The 22,739-nt window shown below is 44.2% G+C and overlaps 1 protein-coding gene across 1 annotated transcript in view; it reads right to left on the reverse strand.

Annotated features, from left to right (window-relative positions):
• The window catches only part of LOC309561655 (uncharacterized protein), a gene marked incomplete at both ends in the record, with an annotated part of 46,622 nt that overhangs the window by 5,670 nt on the left and 18,213 nt on the right, over window positions 1-22,739 (reverse strand). The window contains 3 exons of the mRNA XM_082265647.1: window positions 4,009-4,171; window positions 7,768-7,809; window positions 11,795-11,861. Coding sequence (XP_082121773.1) covers window positions 4,009-4,171; window positions 7,768-7,809; window positions 11,795-11,861 — 272 coding nt within the window. The remainder of the gene's footprint in view (window positions 1-4,008; window positions 4,172-7,767; window positions 7,810-11,794; window positions 11,862-22,739) is intronic.

Genomic DNA, 22,739 nt, shown 5'->3' on the forward strand with positions numbered 1-22,739 from the left:
TGCATAGATTGCTAGCTCTCCAGTCTACTACTATCTATCCTTGCACTGGGTTAGTCTATCCTGTATTTGTCATCTGCTGTCCTCACCACCTGTTAGCATACTCGATACTAACCTATCTGCATTCCTAAATACCATCTTGAACTCTCCTATACAAACCTATCAAGTGCTTACCATCCTTGTCACTGTTCACACCTGTCCCTTCAGCACATCACCTTCATACTATCATATACATCCTATCACTCCAGGAACATCTCATTGAGTGTGTATATATCTGTATGTTGAAGCCGACAGGCCCACGGTGATGAGTCCTGGAGAGTTGGATCTGGTATTCAACACATCTCTACATGACTACTTAGTGGAGATTTTGCAGCTGTAAATCCAGCCTATAACAAAAACGCAGGAGCGTTACACCAATAAAATGACTAAGGAGTGTTCATGGGCTGTCTGTATTGTTTGTAACAATATCATGTCCCTCCCTTACACACAGTTTTATATCTTCCAATATGTACAGACTGCATACTTGAAACTGATAGATTGTTCAGCATTGAATTTCACACCCAGAGATACCAAACACAGGTGAACTGGTCACCCAGGGGATATCTGACAGCCATCTTCCTTTCTGTATGTGCTAGCCTATTCGTGTATGACCTTGATTTGTTCAGTATGCCATTCAAGTATACACAAATTATTAATGCGTCATGTTCCTGTCTGAGTTTATGAATCGTGTGTGGATTTGGTAAGTCTTGACTTGGGCAGAGGTCTCCGATTGCCTTTATGATCCCCATTAGCTCTGGGTATCCTTATGGCATGCTATGTATTCTTAATGGATTTGTTCATAGTTTCACAAAAGGCCTGGGCAGCATAAACAGACACCCTGCCTGGACTCAATTAGCTGTTTACAGCTCTGCACAGGCCTAAGTGCTGGTTTCTGATGTCTGAGTTGAGATAACGGCTCTTTTGAAGTGTGCTAAAGGTAAACCTATGCATTCCATGAATAAAGGAGGAGAGGGGACATGTGGGTAACACTGCATGCATTCCATACGTACAAAGAAACCAAAACAAATAAGTGCAGAAATTAAGTTATGTGTAATAAAATGGAATAACACAGGGAAAACAGTATTGAACACCTGAAGAAAGGGAGGGGCAAAAAAAAAAAAAAAAAACGGCATGGAAAGCCAAGACACCAGCTGAAATCAGTAATTAGAAAGCAATCCTGCCCCTTGTCAGTGCAAATATCAGCAGGTTCAGTCTCAACTGATATAACAAAGAGGTGTCACACAAGAAACATCTGTTGGAAGGCAACATGTGTTTTTCTTGTTCTAATATCAGATGTTTTTGGATGGTTGAAACTTGATTAAACCTGGCCTGGAATGACAGCAGAGCAAGGTTACCCAGCAGGGCGTTTGTGACAAGGAGTTATAAATGGGAATATCCTCACAGGATGTTCTCGCATAGGCCTCCTTTTGTGAGTTATGGGGGTAGAGGAGCCTCAGATAAGACCTCCTGGGGAGGTTTTACCAACAGCAAAGGCCAGCTGTTACTGAAAGATGATCCGGTCATAGACCGTGATTCTTGGATGTATGGCGCCCCTAGTAGGGACTATAACATGCTTCCTGGAAAGACAAGAGATGAGATACTTCCTGTTGATTAGGAAGGGTGGCCTCTTATGAATGGTCATTGGACAAGCAGACTATGTGGGTGGTGTCTGAGTGGACTTTAAAAAGCAGTCGCCGGCTAGAATTATTTATCTTTGCCTCTTTTTTGCGCTTGAGCCCAGCTGAAAGATATTGAATACCAAAGACTCCCATATGTAAAAGTATTATCTGTGCTTGTTTTGTCTTATATGCTCTGTAGTATCCTTTTAGCGTTTCATGTTAGCATTTCTATTTTCCTGGAATTCGCAGGTACAATGGTTTCAAAGAAAATAAGTAATGCACCACCATGGCCTGTATGCACGCTCAGCACTCAAGACTCCATTGCTGAAGAAAAAGCATGTTGAAGCTTGTTTGAAGTTTGCTGCACAACATTTAGACAAGCCTGTGAAATACTGGAAGAATATATAGAAGAGACAACATTTTAACTCTTTGGATGCCATAATACACACCATGTTTGGAGGTCACATGGCACTGCACATCACCCCAAAAACACCATACCAACAGTGAAGTTTGAAGGTGGGAACATCATAGTGCGTTTTTCAGCATATGGTACTGGGAAACTTCAGATCATTGAAGGATGAATGAAAAAATGTACCAAGACATTCTTGATAAACATCTGCTGCCATCTACCAGGGTGATGAAGATGAAATGAGGGTGGACATTTCTGCAAGACAATGGGGTTTATTTACTAAAGGCAAATCCACTGTGCACTACAAGTGTACTTAAGGGGTCAGCATACCAAGATATTTTGGACAATTTTATGCTTCCAAATTTGTGGGAACAGTTTGGGGATGGCCCCTTCCTGATATGGTTCCATAAAGACATGGATGAGCAAGTTTGGGGTGGGGGATTGACAAAATTTACATTTATTTTTTACACAGGAACTTGCAGAGCATTGCACCTGCGATCAGTGGATGGTGGCTGCAATGTCAAGCTCCTGCAGACATAGCCCCCAGGAATTCTAGCAGGCTTTCTGGAGTTGGAGGAAGTGGCAGTAGCATATTCAGTACAGCAAGACTGAAGGCAAGACTGGAGGTCAGGCTTAAGTTCCCTGGGAAACTAAATCATGAAATATATCCCCAAGCGTTCCCATGTTCAGCAACTTTTTCACAGAAGTAATATAGCACCTGAAGTATGCAGTTGTTTTAAGAATAAAGACCCATTCCTATCAATTACTACCACCATATTCTGGATTTTGTTTACTCATGAAACGAGATTTGTCAGTATTACCTGCAGCAGCCAGATTTTACCTTTCCCTATTAGGCCAAGGCTTCAGCTTGCATAAGTCCAATGTGTGCAGCCAGCTTTTGCAAAGCTTTGAGCAAGCTTTAGACCATTTTATTGAAGCCTTTAAGGCCTTGTTCACACAGGGCATACAATGCCAGGTGGGCCGTGTTTACTTGCATGGGGATACACAAGTGTTCTCGTGCATCCCCATGTGGGCAGTCCCATTGGCACCCACATCCATGCGTTTCTCTGAACTCATCCTTTGTGTGTTCAGGCACACCAACCCACAAGGATGTCATTTTGGGGCACAGTGGCTGTATCCATGCCCTGTGTGAATGAGGCTATAAAGCACAATTCAGCTCCACCCTGGAGAGGTAAACAGATCTTAATTGGAGTGCTGTAAATTTAAACACAATGCTAGGTAAATTTAGTTTTTGGTTTCCGCTGTAATCATAGGAACAGCAATTTGGTCCGGTCTGTTCAGAGCTTCACAGGATGAGAGTTTGATTACTTCCCCCTGCCTCCGGAAGACAGTATATGGAGCTTAGGGAGTGAAATTCAAATGTCAATCCTGAAAATTAAAAACAGAGCCTAGCCAATCCCTGGGGTTGTGTACCCAGATGATGGCCGGGTTGCTGTTAATTAGTCTGGAGCCCTGAGGAGATGGATCTCGGTCTCTCTATTTTTCCCCCAGTGGGGATGGATCCGTGAGTGGAGAGGGACCAATTACCACTTTAGCCCTTTGGACTGAATACTGAATTATTTTGCAAGAGGTTGCACCGATGGTCTGTCTGTGTACCAGGGTCTAGTGAGTACAGCCTCCTTCTCTGCTCATACTACAGCAAATGCTCTTATGGATTCAAGAAGGTAAATTAGGGCCCTAAGTATTTTTTTTTTTTACAATTCAATTCAAGTATTTTTTTTTTATATTAGAAATAGTTGAATATTTAAGAGCAAGTGCAGGATACTCCTATTTTCATAGCCTGGACTTCAACTTTAGACAGTGTTTGTAAATTGAAGTAATAAAGTATTTGAGAGACCTAAGAACTGCTCAGATTTTTTCTTACATTTCATAACCTGCAATATAAAAAAAAAAAAAAAAAAGCCACTTTGTGCAAGGAGATACCTTTGACACATAGTTGAGCACCGGCCCAGCACAACCATGGCACAGTCTTTATAGGAAAGGACATTTCTTGTATTGCCAGTTATTTCCTGGACTCTTTTCTTCAGCTCTGCTAAAGTGGTAAAAACATGAAGTTCCCGAACCATGGCATGCAAGGCATTATAATCTACAAAAACACAAAACAACTCCGCACATTATTACCATTAACACTTGATTGTGGAAAAACAAGTTTTGAAATATAAAAATCCCCCTTTTAAATATATTGCTATATAAACCTTTGGAAGCAAGATATACCTGTAATAAAATGTGTGAATACTTACCTTCTCTACTGCCCGCATCACTGATTACTACTCAAGAGAAGTTTTCTGTTGAATTCCACAAAGTGTGAATACTTACCTTCTCTACTGCCCGAATCGCTGATTACCACTCAAGAGAAGTTTTCTGTTGAAGTCCACAAAGAAACCAAAGTTTCCAGGAGTGATGACCTCCTGCTTCCCCCAGATCTTTTACTGGTTGCTCCTGCTGACCTTCAAAATCATCATTGTCTCCTGTAAAGGGTGGAGGTCAGAGGGAGAAACTAGCAAGAGCTGCAACAATGGACCCAGGTAAGCCAGCACTTCCAGAAGTGTTGATTTCCCTTCTGACTTCATAGAAGACTTTTCAGCAGTGAGGTAGCATTCAGCAGTGGGGGAAGCAGGAAAGGCAAATAGTTACATTGTTCTTTTACAGCTATGGCTTGCTTTCAGTGGTTTACTATAGTAACAGAGTCACTTTAAGAAACTTAAGGTATCATTCAATTTCATAATAATAATGCATGTGTGTATATATATATATATAGAATATAGCTTTATTGTAGTCAACATTTATCTCTTCATCTTATTAAAGCTCCTAGTGTAGAATTGCCCCCTCACTGGGACAGGACATTTTCGAAAATCTCCCCTGTGGGGACAGAGAAAACAACAAAATTTTAATTAAAAAGTAGTATTTACTCTTCCCAAGTTTATCCAAAACTAAATAAAACCATTTTGGCTGGAGTTAAGCTTTAAAATCAAAACAGTTGGCAGGTTTCCAGCCATATCCATTCATATACCCCAGAAAGGTAGCTTTACTTTTAATAGGTTGGAATTTTTTCAAATTAATTCACCAAAAAGCGTGAATGAAACAAAGCCAATAAAAATCTATAGAAATATAAAATGCAGAAATGTGAAGAGATGCAGGCAGAATGGCAAATATATCAGAAAGTACAAAATGGCCTTCTCAAGTAGATATCTTAAAATGGCATCCCCTGTAGCACGGATTGATCTCCTGTTCCAGGAAAGAGACCCAGAGCATATGGGATAATGATACACCCAATGTCTGGGAGCCTAATGAAGCCACCTTCTGCAGAGCTTTTACCCCACTAAATTTCAGCTGGGTGGTTACTATTTACCTTTAAGGCTCAGGGGACAGGTCACAGTGCTTTGTGCATGTGGAAAAGGGGAAGGCTATGCAAAAAACATACACAAAGCGCAGTTGGAAGATGCGGGTACAATTGTTGCACCCAGTCTTAAACAGGGACTACGACCTGAACTTGGTCATATTGGGCGGTAGTCAGCCCAGACTGATTTTGTAGTTTAGTTCTTCACTTGATCTTTCTCTAAACTCCAAAAAGCTGTAATTTTTCACTGCTGCCAGTAGGCAGCACTGGTAATACTGGCAATAGTTTGATTCCACTACGTTACGAATGTTTATATTTTCTCTAGCCAACCCAGTAGGAGGTTCATGGCCACTGGTGCATGATATGGGAGGATATACAAACCCAATTCCAAAAAAGTTGGGACACTGTACAAATTGTGAGTAAAAAAAAAAAAAAGGAATGGACTAATTTTCAAATCTCAAACTTATATTTTATTCGGAATATACTATAGACAACATATCACATGTTGAAAGTGAGACATTTTGAAATGTCATGCCAAATATTGGCTCATTTTGGATTTCATGAGAGCTACACATTCCAAAAAAGTTGGGACAGGTAGCAATAAGAGGCCGGAAAAGTTAAATGTACATATAAGGAACAGCTGGAGGACAGCTTTGCAACTTATTAGGTCAATTGGCAACATGACTGGGTATAAAAAGAACCTCTCAGAGTGGCAGTGTCTCTCAGAAGTCAAGATGGGCAGAGGATCATCAATTCCCCCAATGCTGCGGCGCAAAATAGTGGAGCAATATCAGAAAAGGAGTTTCTCAGAGAAAAATTGTTATCATCATCTACAGTGCATAATATCATCCAAAGATTCAGAGAATGTGGAACAATCTCTGAATTTAAAATCAACTTATTTTTCCCTTAAAATAAGACATTTTCTCAGTTTAAACATTTGATATATCATCTATTTTGTATTCTGAATAAAATATTGAAATTTGAAACTTCCACATCATTGTATTCTGTTTTATTCACAATTTGTACAGTGTCCCAACTTTTTTGGAATCAGGTTTTTAAATATTTGAGGCAGGCCTTGTGATCTCTATATCTTCCCCCAGACTGAGGCCCAGGGAAGTGCAGATGAGGTGACCTGATCTATTAGGCCCATAGCCTATGTGGGGCCTACCATGTGCTCTGGATGGGGGCAGCTGTGCCAGGATCAAGTCCCTGGAGGAGGACCTTTCTGGAGAAAGCCAGTATGAAGGCTGGTTTCTCGCAATGCCCAGTGATTCTCTTAAACCACTTCAATACAGGGCACTTTCACCCCCTTCCTGCCCAGGCCAATTTTCAGCTTTTAGCGCTGTTGCACTTTGAATGATAATTGCGTGGTCATGCAACACTGTACCCAAACAGAATTTTTATAATGTTTTCCTAAAATAGAGCTTTCTTTCTGTAGTATTTGATCAGCACTGGATTTTTTCTTTTTTGCTAAACAAATAAAAAAAATAAATAAAAAAGGACCATAAATTTTGAGAAAAAAAAAAATAAGTTTTTCTTCATTTATGTTATAAAAGTTTGTAAATAGGTTTTCTCCTGCACCGACTAGCACTGATGGGCACTGATGAGGGGGCGCTGATATGCAATGCTGATGGGCAATGATAGGCAGCACTGATGTGCAGGCACTGACAGGCATCCCTAATAGGCACTGATTGGCATCCCTGGTGGCCACGGGTTAGCATCCCTGGTGTGCTCTAGTGGGCATCAGTAATGGGTCTGTATGGATAACCAATGCGCTGATTGTCAGCGCAGACCTCCCCTGTCAGGAGAGCCACCAATCGGCTTGCCTCTACTTGCACCTTGTCAGCACGAACTGAGGAAAGCCGACAAATGGCTGGGCGTCATATGACGCCCAGTCAGGATAACAACCACTTTGCGGCTGTCATTCTGATACTCTATATAGCGGATGGGAAGTGGTTAAAGAGGATGCACAAAAGCCTAGGAAAGAGGGAGAGAAGTCTATGAACCTAGGGTGCTGCCTGCACTGTTGCTGGGGTGGCTTAAAAGGTTTGGACATTGAAGCTGAAAATGGATCTGGAGAAGTCCAAGTATTCTTCTTGGCATCTAGGATGCCCAACCCTCACCTTCTTGATGATGACCAATAAAACTTCCAAAAAGACAGAAAGTGACTGGCGCCCAGTGTTCTTTCAGTCCTCCATTTTAGTCATGGACTCAGCCTTAGGGTGAAATGGCACCCCTGTCTTTGGAGATGCTACCCTGCCTCTAGGGGGGGTGCTACATAAACACAATTTTTTTTTTCTAATTCAATAATAATAATTTCACATTAAATTTTACTTGATACATACCAATTTCTCCTCTACTGGTGTAGTCATACTTCATGAAAAGTCCTTCAAATTACAACATAGTTCAGATTAGTTTCACCAGGAAAAAAAAAATACATTACATCAACGTCAGTATAAGGTTGCAGTATGAGACAGAATGAATGTATTTCTAACAGGATACATTTTGAAAAGCCTAATTTAATCGTGCAGATGACTCCACCAGAACAGGAATTATACTCCAAGTGATGTCCACCATTGCTTAAAAGAGAGGGACTCACCATGGTAACTGACCTTTATAATTATAAAGGAGATAAAGACATATTGTGGTCCCTTACTTTAATCACTTTACTACTATGCCTCTACATTAAAGAAGCATGTTTATTTCTAAGGGTGCTGTTGATCAATGATGCATTAGAAAACACATGGGTGGCCAGTAAGGATGGGTCGAACACCTCGTCCACTGAAGTCCAGATTCCAATAAGCCTCCTACCCGCAGAATCCGACAACCACAGCCCAGGGTTGTCTGTAAGAGGCCCTTGTCCCCATCAACATGGGGACAAGGTGCTCTCATGTGGGGGGGGGCAGAGACCCCCCCCCCCCCCCATGTTGAGGGCATGTGGCCTAGTATTGTTCAGGAGGGGGGGGGGGGGGAACTCCCTCATCCCCTTCCTTTCCTGACCTGCCAGGCTGCATGCCCAGATATGGGTATGGTATGGATTTTGGGGGTACTCCATGCCAGTTTAAATTTGCGTGAAAGGCCTTGTATGGACTGGGGGGGGACCCCATGCCATTTTTGTCTTTAATTTAAATAGCCGAGAAACGGCAATTGTAACCACAAGTCATTTTTAAATGGAATTTGATTCATTTTCTCTTTAGAAATGTCATTTTTTTGTAGCATGTTTAATGCATGCTACAGATGTGCCACTTAACTTTTTGTTCAGCTGTCAGCGAGGAAACCCATTGACAGCGGATGACTCATCGGTTGTTAAGGATGCCGTGTCTGGCTTCCCAGCCTCGCTCGCCAACCACCCAATCAAGGCGCAGCATTGCAGGGTGTTCGTCGGGGCAAACACCCGGAGAACACCCAGCAAATTTCGGTGTTCAGCAAACGACCGGACAAATGTTCGGCGCACTCATGGTCGGGCTAAACTGTTTGCCCATCCCTAGTGCACACATTGATTGTGACCTTGTGATCGCTATGATGGCCAATCACAGCAGTCACAAATGAAAACTGTACTGCTGTTTACATCCGAGAGCCTTCCCCTTCCCCTCAAAATGCAGGAAAGGGTGGAAGGGCTAATTATTATGATCAATGAAGATTTAACAAATAAAACGAACCAGCACAGATTGAAATTGTGTGGTTTTTTTTAACTTTACCTTTTCTTTTTTTTCAAAAATACCTTTTCATGTCCCTCCTCTCCTGTACATATCATTTTTTAATGTACATATAATTTTTAATGTAGCCTCACTGTGACCTGAATATTAACAGTCACCCCTATTCCTGTACATTAACCCCCTCATTTCCATCCTCCAAGTGTATGTGACCTGTACAATAACCCCTTCACTACCCCACCCAAAAAAAAAAAAAAAAAAATTTGAGATTACCTTGGGCTTGTCGTTTTGGGTTGTTCGTACTGTTTTAGCATTTTTATTTGATCTGCTTTATTACACAAAGGAATACATTTTGGTTTTTCCCTTTATATAGAAAAAGAATAACCTAACAATTATCAAAACTCGGTCTCAAAACTTACAATGGGCTCAGGCATGTTCGGATCGTACCCATTAGGAAGCAGTCACTGCACACCGCCAATCATAGGCAGTGAGGCATTTCCTGGTCTGCAGCTGCACAAACACACGCTGCCTATGATTGGCAGTGTGCAGTGACCGCTTCCTGGCGGGTATGATCCAAAACACACCTGAGCCCATTCAAAATTATAAAAAAATTCATGCCCGGGTAATGAAGGGGTATTAGAGGTTGGTATGCAAGTGGTCAACAAAGCATTTTTCCATATCTAGAATAGGGGTTATGCTCTTAGACATTTATTAGCTGGAAACAACTAGCATAAAATCTCTGGTGCTTTCCTGTACCCAGGGAGCTACAGGCACTGTGTATAGCCACCAATACAGGTGAATGGCTGTGGCCATACTCTTGTGAAAGCCAATCACTTCTGCATTTACCCCTGCATTTCTCTGAATGTGATAGTGGCATGTGCAGATAAATGCCAATGCAGAAGTAATTGGAACAAGCATGGACACATAAGCCATTCACTTACAGTATCTCACAAAAGTGAGTACACCCCTCACATTTTTGTAAATATTTTATTCTACCTTTTCATGTGACAAAACTGAAAAAATGACACTTTGCTACAATGTAAAGTAATGAGTGTACAGCTTGTATAACAGTGTAAATTGCTGTCCCCTCAAAATAGCTCAACACAGCCATTAATGTCTAAACCGCTGGCAACAAAAGTGAGTGATTAGAACCCTAAGTTAAAATGTCCAAATAGGGCCCGAAGGGTCAACATTTAATGTGGCCACCATTATTTTCCAGCACTGCCTTAAACCTCATAGGCATTGAGTTCACCAGAGCTTCACAGGTTGCCACTGGAGTCCTCCTTCTTAACGAAATCACGGAGCTGGTGGACCTTGCGCTCCTCCACCTTCCATTTGAGGATGCCCCACAGATGCTCAATAGGGTTTAGTTCTGGAGACAGGCTTGGCCAGGCCATCACCTTTACCCTCAGATTCCTTAGCAAAGCAGTGGTCATCTTGGAGGGGGTGTTTGGGGTCGTCATGTTGGAATACTGCCCTGTGGCCCAGTCTCCGAAGGGGGGGGGGGGAGGGGATCATGCTCTGCTTCAGTATGTAACAGTACATGTTGCCATTCATGGTTGGCTCAATGAACTGTAGCTCCCCAGTGCTGGCAGCACTCATGCAGCCTCAGACCATGACACTTCCACCACCATGCTTGACTGTAGGCAAGACACTTGTTGTACTCCTCACCTGGTTGCCATCACACACGCTTGACACCATCTGAACCAAATAAGTTTATGTTGGTCTCATCAGACCACAGGACATGGTTCCAGTAATCCATGTCCTTAGTTTGCTTGTCTTCAGCAAATTGTTTGTTAGCTTTCTTGTGCATCCTCTTTATAAGAGGCTTCCTTCTGGGACCACAGCCATGCAGACCAATGTGATGCAGTGTGCGGCATATGGTATGAGCACTGACAGGCTGACCCCCCGCCCCTTCAACCTCTGCAGCAAGGCTGGCAGCACTCATACATTTATTTCCCAAATACAACATCTGGATATGATGGTGAGCACGTGCACTCAACTTCTTCGGTCCACCACGGCAAGGCCTGTACTTCTTCTAGCCTAGGCCATCTTTATGTAGAGCAACAATTCTTTTTTTCAGATACTCAAGAGTTTTTTGCAATGAAGTGCGATGCTGAATTCCGGTGACCAGTATGAGAGAGTGCTCCCCAATGACAGCTGAGACCTTGAGCACTAACGAGTCACATGACACTGGGTAGGGAAACTGGCTAATTGGGCCCAATTTGGACATTATTACATTGGGGTGTACTCACTTTTGTTGCCAGCATTTTGGAAATGAATGGCTGTGTGTTGGGTTATTTTGAGGGGACAACAAATTTACACTGTTATACAAGCTGTACATTCACTACTTTTTATTGTAGCAAAGTGTCATTTCTTCATTGTTGTCACATGAAAAGTTAGAATAAATAATTTATAAAAATGTGAGGGGTGTACTCACTTTTGTGAGATTCCTGGGCACAGGAAAGTGCTGGAGATTTTACACTTGAAGAGTTTTCAACTAATAAACATTTGCATGAAGCCTTATCTTAAAAAAAGGAGGGTAGAGCTATCAGTTTTGCTTCGCACCATTCATGGATGTTTACTGGGTAAAAAATTTCATAGGTTGGTTTAGGTGTACATTTTTTAAATTATTGGCTATTCACAAATAGGATACTGATTTATGGACACTTATTAGTTCATTATTAAACTACAAATATTTAAAATGAAGGTCGCTCACTTTTCAGTTTATCCAGTTTAACTGCCAAGTTTGTAATGTCTTTAAAGGGTTCATCTCCAATGAATTCCTATCGTGTAAAGAGAAAACAAAATCATCAAGTCATATTCTCAGCAAGGCAGTCATCTAAATTCATACTATATACAGTATGTGTTTTACATTTTGCATTTTCTCCCCCTCATGCATAGGTCTTAGGGTAACCATAGATTGGCAAAGTACAGTACTGTGTAAAAGTTTTAGGCAGATGTGAAAAATGCTGTAAATTAAGAATGCTTTCAGAAATAGAAGTGTTAATAGTTTATTTTTTAATCAATTTGATAAACTCCACAGACACGACGTGGTTCTGCACTCTGTACTTTATTTTCTCCTACACACTAACTAAACAGGAAGGGGAAATACATCATAGAATAGGAGGGAACACTGAAAAAGATGCAGCAACCGAAATGACCACAAGATGGCAGTGTATTAAACAACTATATCCCTTGTACATGAAGTTAACAATCTCACTCTCTTCTTAAGATAAAAAAAAAAAAGAACGGGTGAGTTTGACATAAAACATTGTCACACAAAAATGATTTTCAGAACACAGTAGCATTCAAGTGAGTTTGCGTATTTAAACCAACAAAAAAAATACCAAGATATATGCTCAATGGACCAGATTTTACAGTTTCCATACACCCTCATACAGCGCTTTAAGAAGCATAAGAGAGGAAGCACCTTTTTTTGTCAAACAGTCAGCAAGTTGTGACTTGGCTGTTGACCAACGCACTTCTTTGATTAGCATGTATGAGCTCTTTGACACCGCTTATTTCTAATCTTAGTCTCTTCTCTGTGACCTGTTTTGTAGACTTAAGAGCGTCAAACAGGGAATGGTTATCAGTAACACAGATAAGAGGAAGAGCATTAAGATCAGCTTTACCAGTAGTGAGCTCAGAGTAGAGCATAGCCAAGAACATAGCATTGTCAATACCATCTGACATGGCAAGGGTTTCTCCTGCCAGTGTGCTTCTTACCACACGTCTAATTTTTTTAGATTGCCAAAACAGTGGGGAGAACTTTCCTGATTTTTCCATGAGGGCAATTAGAGCCCCACCCTGTGTACCTCCATCTGGAAGATTGCCCAGTGAAGCATCACTGAATACTACCAAACTCAAATCCTCACTGTTACTCAAGTATTGAAACTTAAGTGTTACCTTCTCTGACTTAAGTTTACGGATCACTTTGTTCACTTCATGTATGGACTGAACAGTAGCATTCTTAATGTTGGATGCTAGGCTACATGTGTCAAACATAACATCTGGTCTTGTTTGTTTAGCAACCCACAGAACCTGTCCTATTTTGGATCTGAGTTGTTCTTTCTTTCTCATTCAGTGGGGCCTCTCTCTGTACAGCACGTGTTGCCTGCAAATGAATTGGTTGTAGGTTTTCAATATAACTGTGCTGATGCACCTGTACTACACCACCCACAGTAGCAATGTTCATCCCCACATATGAAAAACTCTCACACTCTTCATGACCCACGTGAAATGCAGATTTAAGCACAGGGATGACATTGGTTACAAAATGCTCTGAACCTGCCCAAAAAAAATCATCCACATGGCATGCCAGTACTCCGGTTACCTCAGACTGCTCATTCTGCCAATAAAATACTGCAGGATCAACCCGTGACATTTTACCCCCACTTTTCAGCATGAGTTCTTTGACCTTGTTGTACCAGTAGAGGGAAGCATCTGCAAGTCCATACACACATTTCTTTAGTTTCCACAACACATTGTCCACGCTCGCTTCTGGTGGGGGACGAATGTAAATGTCTCTTGAGAGTTCCATTCCCTGCAAAAAAGCAGACTTAATATCCATAGAGTTCACTTGCCATTTGTTTTGACAAATAACAGCTAACAGGAGCCTGAGTGATTCTGATGCACATGTGGGAGAATCTTTCTGTAATTCATGCATATTGACTTCTTCAAAACCTCTCGCCACAAGGCGGGCTTTGGGAACAACACCACTAGAAGTTTCCTTTAACGTACAGACCCATCTAGTAGAGATACATTTCTGACCTTTGTCTGTGACTTCTTCGTAAAACTGAATTTTTGTAAAATTCCTTTCTCTGAGTCCTCCGACAGTCACCGCCATCTTCATATTCGTCACAATGGGGTATTAGACTTTGCTCCGTAGGAGTAGCTAGGCAACAGAATATGTCAATATTAAAGCTTTTAACATATCCCCACCCCAGGGGGTGGTCCCCTCAGTCTATACCCTCCTGCTTCCTGTTTCCTGCTTCAGTTTCAGTGGAATAGCAGTAGAGTATCTAAACCCCAAAAGAGGGGCGGGGGCGGCGACTGTCGGAGGACTCAGAGAAAGGAATTTTACAGGTAAGATTTTACAAAAATTCCGTTTTCTCTTACGTCCTCCGACAGTCGCCGCCATCTTCATATTCGTCACAATGGGGACGTCCCAAAGCAGTGCAAACATGAGGGGTGGGAAACGCAGCCGCGCCTAAAGGCAACGCAGTCTCCACATCAAGAAAGTAACCTTACCAAAGGAAGGAAACCAGCTGGGCAACACGAGAAAAAATTTGCTCAACGGGAGCAATAACCCAGGAAAAAAACAAATAACCCAGGGATACAAAGAAATCCCAAACAGCCCAAAGGACCAAAACCAGGGACCCTAAGGGACCGCCGCACTAAGAACCTTGCGGCCAAAGGAAGCATCTGCCGATGCTTGAACATCCACTCTGTGGAACAGAGTGAAGGTGTGCACGGTCGACCAAGTCGCCGCCCTACACACCTGGGCCACAGAAGCCCCATGACGACAGGCCCAAGACGTACTCAGAGATCTGGTAGAGTGCGCCCTCACAGGCATAAGGGAAACTTTTCCCCGCAAAGCATAGGCCTGTTCAACGGCCTGTCTGAACCAATTGGCGACGGCAGAAGCCGATGCCGCCACGCCCTTCCGAGGACCCCCGGAAGGACAAACAAAGAATCCGACTTGTGAAAAGATTCAGACGATTTTAGGTAAACCCTAATCGCCATGAACAGCATCCAAGGAGTGCAACACCACCTCCTCCGAATGTTTAGACTTCGCGCAAGGCGAAGGCAAGACAATGTCCTCATTGAGGTGAAATTCCGAAACCCTCTTCGGAAAAAAAGAAGGGTTAGGTCGCAAGACCACCTTAACCAAGTGATTGACCAGATACAGACAATGGCAGGACAGGCTGCCAGCTCCGACACTCTGCGAGCCGAATTGATCGCCACCAAAAAAAGGTGACCTTCTAGGACAACATAGACAACGAGATCTACCCGATCCGTTCAAAAAAGAACCATGTTGTAACACGGACAGAACAAGATTCCAGTCCCAAGGAGGCAGAGGCACCCTCCTAGGAGGGACCAGATGCCCCCGAACAAAAGTGCCAATCAAGGAGATAGATGCCATAGGACGTTGAAAAAAGAACGGCCATCGCAGACACCTGACCCTTGATCATAGCCAGCGCCAAACGCTGTCAACACCCTTTCGAAGGAAGGACAACACCCCAGACACCGACCACGGGCGAGGTGAAGACCCCCTGAACTCACACCAGGCAAAATAGGCCTCCGAAATACGGTAAAAGACCTACCCCGAGGAAAAAATTCCTTGCGTCGATCAAAGTGTGAATGACCTCAGGGGAGAGACCCCTATCCCTCAGGGCCTCGGTTTCAACGGCCTGCGACTGCAAGGCAGGATGAAATATCAGCCCTTGAGACCGGAGATCTTCCCGAAGAGGCAGACGCCACGGGGCGTTGACCGCCAAATGCACGAGGTCTGCGTACCAGGACCGGCGAGGCCAGTCCGGTGTCACAAGAATCACCGTGTTTTGGTTCCGAGACCAACCTGCGAAGGAACCTGGGCAGCAATTGAAACGGTGAAAACGCATACATCAGTCGGTACTGATGCCACGGAGCTACCAACGCGTCTGACGCGTCTGCCCGAGGATCGCGTGGCCTTGCCACGAACCTGTACACCTTGCTGTACAGACGAGACGCGAACAGGTCCACCTCCAGAAGACCCCACGTCGCGCACAACATCTGGAGAACACCCAGACGGAGGGGCCATTCCCCCTGGTCCAGGGACTGGCGGCATCAGATAATCCGCCCGCCAGTTCTCCAACCCCTGGAATGTAAACCGCCGATATCGCCGGGACATGCGTCTCGGCCCAAGACAGAATGTCGGCCACTTCCCGAGCCACCCGGGCCCTCTTGGTGTCCCCTTGGCGAATGACGTAAGCCACCGCCGTGGCAATGTCCGTCTGCACCCGAACCGGACAGCCCTGCAGCCTGTCCCGCCAACGTTGAAGGCAGAGAATCATAGCACGCAATTCCAGAATGCTGACCAGAAGGGAGGATTCCCCCTCCGACCAAGTTCCCTGGGCGGACAGAACGCCCAGAACACCACCCCAGCCCGACAGGCTGGCATCCGTGGTGACCACCGTCCATGAGAGAGGACGAAAAGACTTGCCCCCTGACATCGGCGGGGACAGGAGCCACCACAGAAGAACCCTTCTGGTGCGATGGCCCAACGAAATCCGGATCCAGAGATCGCGGTCGCCCGTCCCACCTGGACAGGATCTCCGCTTGGAGACCGCGCGTGTGAAACTGGGCGAAGGGAATCGCCTCGAAAGCCGAGACCATCAATCCCAGACATCTCATGCACGTCCGAGTGGACGAGGACGGAGCGTCCCTGAGGGACCCGACTTCCTTCCTGAAGAGTTTGTCGTCCGGTAGGAAGACCTTCGCCTGGACAGAGTCCAGAACCATTCCCAGGTAAGGGAGACGAACCGATGGGCACAGTGCTGACTTTGGAAAAGTTATCGTCCAACCAAACTCCTGCAGAGACTGCATCGTAACGGACAGAGCCTGCTCCAGACCCTGGCTGGTCGCAGACCGAACCAGAATATCATCCAGATACCCTAGGACAGAGACGGCCTGGGCTCTCAACAAAGCCAAAACCGGTGCCCGCACCTTGGTGAACACCCGTGGAGCCGAGGCGAGACCAAAGGGCAACGCCACAATTTGCTAGTGATCCTCCGCTATGGCGAATCGAAGGTACCTCTGGTGACCCTCGAAATTCGAGATGTGAAGATACGCATCCTTCAAGGTCGATGGAAGCCATGAACTCCCCCGGAACCAGGGTAGCCACCACCGACCGCAGAGATTCCATGCGGAACTTGCGCACCCGCACAAAGCGGTTCAGCGCCTTTAAGTCCAGAATCGGACGTACCTTGCCCTCCTTCCCGGGCACGGTGAACAGATTGGAATAGAACCCCCGAAACCTGTCCCGATGAGGCACTGGGACCACCACTCCCTGAGCCCTCAGGTCCTGCACCGCTAGATGCAGATCCCGCAAACGCTCCGGGGACAGTAGAAGATTTGAGGGAAAAAATCTGCGCTCCGGCCTATAGAGAAACTCGATCTCGTAGCCAGATCGAACGATTTCCTGAACCCACCTGTCCCGAACCCGGGACAGCCATGGCTGAAGGAAACCGAGCAAGCGTCCCCCCACCCCAGAGTCGGGTGAGGGCGCCCCTTCAGGCCGCACTGTTGTGGGCCGCTGAACCGGACTGGCCGGACTTTTGCTTACCAGTCCACGGCTTCTTACCAGGAGCCGTCTTAGCCTTGTGGGATTAGGGTAAGAGCGTGCTCTTACCACCCGTGATCCCCCTAATTAACGCATCTAGGGACTCACCAAAAAAGGCGAGAACCATCATAGGGCAGATTAGCCAAGGTCTTACGCGAAGATTGGTCCACCGACCAACACTTCAACCAAACCAAAACGGCGAGACAATACCGCCACACCATGTACACGTGCAGCCAACGGAACCATATCCAGGTCCGCATCACACAAATACATGACACCCTGGTGGATTTGGATCCACCATATCCAAAGTCGCCTGGAGGGCAGAATCAGCCACCAGGACGCGATTAAGCACCTGCGTCCAGCTCGCGACAGCCTGGGCCGCCATAAGTGAAGCAAATAAAGCTTTCAGCATAGAACCCATAATAGAATAGGCATGACGGGCAAGGGACTCCGTCTGTTTGTCCGTGGCATCCCGGAACACCGGGATATCCTCAGCAGGAATCGCAGTGGGCTTATTCAGAACCGCTATCGCGTGATCCACCGGAGGTGGGACACACCAACGCCCATCAGTAGCGGGCGTAAAAGGATAGCGCAGCTTAAACCTACTTGGTATAGCAAAAGGCTTGCGTATATTACGCCAATGTTCCTTTACAGCGCATTGAAAATCATCAGTGCAGGGAAATACCTGCAATGTTTTGCGTCTTTTCTGCGTCCCATAAGCCGCCAAGGCAGCAGGAGGACAAGGTTCATCCTGCAAACGCAGTGTTTGCTTGATAATTGAGTGAGAGGACTGGGAAACAAGGATTTCGGGCACAAATGTTTTTTTTAAAAAAAAACAAATTATTTTATTCAAAACACATTTAAAACCAAAGAAAAGTACAGGCATATAATTATGTGTTAAGGACCAAACCAGACCCATAGATGGTCTATACTGTGGTGTATCTTAATACATACAGTTAAGAACAATGGTTTACATACATCTTAAAGTACAGAACAATTAGTAGTCATATCATTCTCAGGACTATTCACTCACGATCAGACAAAAACCACCGGCGGACACCAAAATAGACAAGGTGTCGGTCCGTGGGATCAACTGAGAGTGTGAATTAACTTCCACCATATAATATTTGACCTTTGCTCGACATGTTTCGCTTTCTTAGGAGAAAAGCTTCATCTGGAGCATATCATTTCGTTTGTCTGTGTAAAGAACAATACTGTTTAGACATGTTGTATGAAAATAACATAATTTATGATGTTTCATAATACCGTGTCCATTATTCCATTTAGTTAGAAATATACACATATATTGCATTTTAAATAGGTCCTTATATTTTTTGTATAGATATATCAACACAATATATCATTGAGTCTTAAGTTGCATCTAGCATCCAAGGAGGTATTCGGTTGGGGGAGATCAAGCGCCGGGGATTACCAAAAGCGAGGCATATGTGGGGACCCACCCCGTAATTACATTGTCACCAAGATATAAAGAAGTGGTACATATGGTAAACAGAGGGGGGGGAAACATACATACCTGTACAGTAATAGTCAGGCATAAATCTCAATTCCGTAGGGGAGTTTTTTAACGAAGAGGACTGTTGTGCGTTTGTGGAAAGCACCGTATTTTGGCACCTATATGAGCATGTAGTAGTGAGGGTAATCACTCCATATTTACTAGATAAATAAGAAAAAGGAATAGATGTTTTTTAAAAGGGACCAGTTAGTATATTAGTTCTATAATTATTATTGAAAAATCGAAAAGAAGAGTATGTGCTAGCCAAGAGGGCTGGAACATTCCAGGGTGACAAAGGAAAAAGAAAAAAGAAGGAAAAATTATAATATATATATATGTATACTGCATGCATGTGAGTAGCGTGCATAGATATCCACAGAGACCCAGTAGTTGTCCCAGGGAAGGGTGATTAAAGAATTCATATTGACTTAGTAAACAGAGATAGGTAATTAGACATATAATTGGAACAAGGTAACGAATCCATATATGGGAACTCTCCGTGCAGCAATGGGCCACTCATGGAGTATCCAACATCTTAGTTTGTATTTTTAATATATATAAATATCCATATGTATAAATCCTTATACATAGGATAGAGTTAAATCTTAGGCACGGTATCAAGTTAGTACCCGAGTAAACGTTTCTATAATCCAGTGAGTGTAACCCAAATTGCATATGCACGGATGATTCCATCGTGGAGTCAGAATGCATGCTGTATTAAACTAATAATAGCAAAAAGGAAAGATGATAGGATATCATAGGATACAATAAATCCATATGGGGTAAGAGAACCCGAGATATGGACATTCAGAACAGCTCACCAGACCTGGAGAGGACGGGAGCCTAATGCATAAAGCGTGTCCCTTATGGTTGTCTAAACGCTGTATAACAGGATAAAATTAAAGTAAATATGTGAGACCCAACAAAAATAAAATTAAAATAAAAATAAAATTAAAATAAACGTTAGTGCCACATGCTAAGGGTGAAGCTGTATCACTTACTCCGTGCCGCGCTATTCCAAACTTGCACACAGTCCTCGCCGGATGGGGTAATGCCGCCATACAGGGGTGTGTAGCCATCGCCCTTAAATGGCGTGGATCCCGGGCGGTTCGTCAGCAGACGTCACCGCCCCGGCCACTCCCCCCGGAACATCGCCAGAGAGCAGGCGCGGGGACACCCCGCCAACGCTCTCCACTATGTCCGAGGTGTAACTGGACCACATGAAGGCAGGAAATGCCTCTGTAGTCCATACAGGTGCCACAGGAAGTTCCGCCCGAGTGGGCGGAGCCGCACTGTGGCCCGTCTGGCCGCACATATCTCGCTAGTTTTGGAGAGTCCTCAGCGCTTACCCACAACGCCCCCTCAGGATCTGTCAGCAATTACATGGGAAAGAAAAGAACTAATGCCTGTAAAAAGAACACAAATAGATAATACATATTAAAAACATCCATATATAAATGCATATATTCAACCACATATTGTTACAGTACATGATATGTTCCTGAAAAAACAGGATAGATACATCAATCATTTTTCAAAGGTATTTCAACAATATTAGTTTGTTGTAGAATATAGAAGAACAATAGGGGCATTCTACAGTGGTTGCCCTAGTGAAAGGATAGGGACAGAGCTGCCCCCTACTTAAGACACTCTCATATTTTTTCTCTCAACAACAAATATGTATATATGCTACCACAAGTGCAAACATATATTTCCTTAAGGATGTAATTATCTTACGTCATTTAGATTTTTTAAAAAAAAAAAACTGGTCATGAACATCATGATGGAATGGGAAGGATACCAAAAGATCAATGGTTAAGCATATCGAGGAGTCGTATAACAAAAGCTGGCATAGGCAAAATGATAGCTCATATTAGGATTAAGATCAGTGAGGTATCGGGAGGAGGAAGAAGGTCACGCCATGGAAACCAAGCAGACATCACGACCAAAATACCCCATATGTATGTCCATTCCACATCCAGAGCGTGCATCTCCGGACACTGGGCCCACCCCCAGTGGGCGAGTAAACAGTCTTCATAAAAAAGGTTTGTACGATTGGGTCTCATTCAAGCCAGGTCTAGATGTGGCACTGAGACGCTCTATCCAGAGAGTTTCTCTCTGGAGAATTTTCTTGTCCCAGTTGCCACCTCGAGGATCCTGAGGGATAACCTCGAGTACATAGAATCTTGCCTTTTTTGGATTGAACCTATGGTATAGGTCAAGATGCCTGCTCACGGGCGTAACCATTCTTCCCCCTGCCGACACGTACACATGATCCTTCATCCTTTGGCGAAGTTCTCTTATAGTTTTACCTATGTAAAACATACCACAGGTACAGTGCATTATGTACACAACTCCTCGAGTGCTACAATCAGCCCGGAATTTGGGACTAAAAGTTTCACCGTTAGGCAAGACATATTGAGTTTTCTCCTCTATCCAGGGACAAAGAGCGCATTGGTGGCATTTATAAGTACCCCTACGTGTTGTTGTATTATTCCTACTAGGTTGGTAGTGGCTGGTTGTTAACTGGTCCCGCAGGGACCTTGTTCTCCTAAATACGATTTGGGGATATTCCGCCACATATTTGTTGATAACTGGATCGTCACGAAGGAGGTGCCAATTACGCTCAAGAATCCTTCTCAAAACATTTTCATGGGCAGAGTATTTAGTTATGAATTTAACTGTCGGCTGTGTATTCGGAGGTTTGGCTCTAAAGATGAGACTATTCCTATTTTGAGCAAAAGCTTTGTTAAAAGCTGCTCTCAATATTCGTTTACTGTATCCCCGAGCTGTTAGGCGTTCTCTCAACAAGTTGGCCTGGATTTTGAAGTCCCTGTCAGATGTGCAATTGCACCGTAGGCGTATATATTGGGCGTATGGAATACTACGTATGAGTGCTCCTGGATGTGCACTGGACGCATGTAGTATTACATTTCCTGACGTCTCTTTTCTGTACAGATTGGTCGTGAGATGTCCATCTGTATGTTTTGTCACCGTCAAGTCAAGGAAATTTACACTCGAGTTATCAATTGTAGAAGTTAGCTTTAAATTAAAGCTGTTAATATTCAATTGAGTAATGAATGCCTCTAGTAATGATCTTGAACCTGTCCAGACCACAAAAATGTCGTCTATATAACGAAACCATATAGCTACATGTAAAAAGAAATGAGATAAACTTTCATCAGATGTTATTTGTCGCTCCCACCCCCCCAGGTACAGGTTGGCGTAGGCCGGGGCACAACAAGTGCCCATGGCCACGCCCTGCACCTGGAGGTAGTGGGACCCATTGAATGTAAACCAATTATGTTTCAAAATAAAAAGTAAAAGTTCAAGTATGAAATCACAAAATGGCCAGGTGTGATGATCTTGATAGAAGCAACCAATTCATCCATGAGTGCAAGCTCTTCAGACGAGCCAGGGGGAGAAATATCAACCCCCTCAACCTCAGCCTCCATTTCTGACCCTACAAGGTCCAGGGAGGAACGGGACCCCGACAAGGAGACCCCAGCAACAGCAGCCCCATCACCAACACCCTCTGAATCAGAGGAAATTGAAAACTCTGGGCCTTTTTGAGGATTGAGCAGCCATCAGCAATTGCACCTGAGTCGCAAGGCTAGCCACAATCGCAGCCAAATCCCGCCCCGAGGGGGAAAACCGCAGTCCCCTGGCTTCCCACCAATGTGACAGGAAATTTGCTTTCCTGAGAATCCATGCCCCAAAATGAGTAAAATAAAATGGGTGACCGCCCCTGCGAACGTAGCCCACCGCCACACAAGCACACCCACACCAGGGACCCCCACAGGGAGAAGTTATACTCAGGCAAGG

This window comes from Pelophylax lessonae (genome assembly GCF_965119305.1).
Source record: "Pelophylax lessonae genome assembly, chromosome: 8".
NCBI lineage: Eukaryota > Metazoa > Chordata > Amphibia > Anura > Ranidae > Pelophylax > Pelophylax lessonae.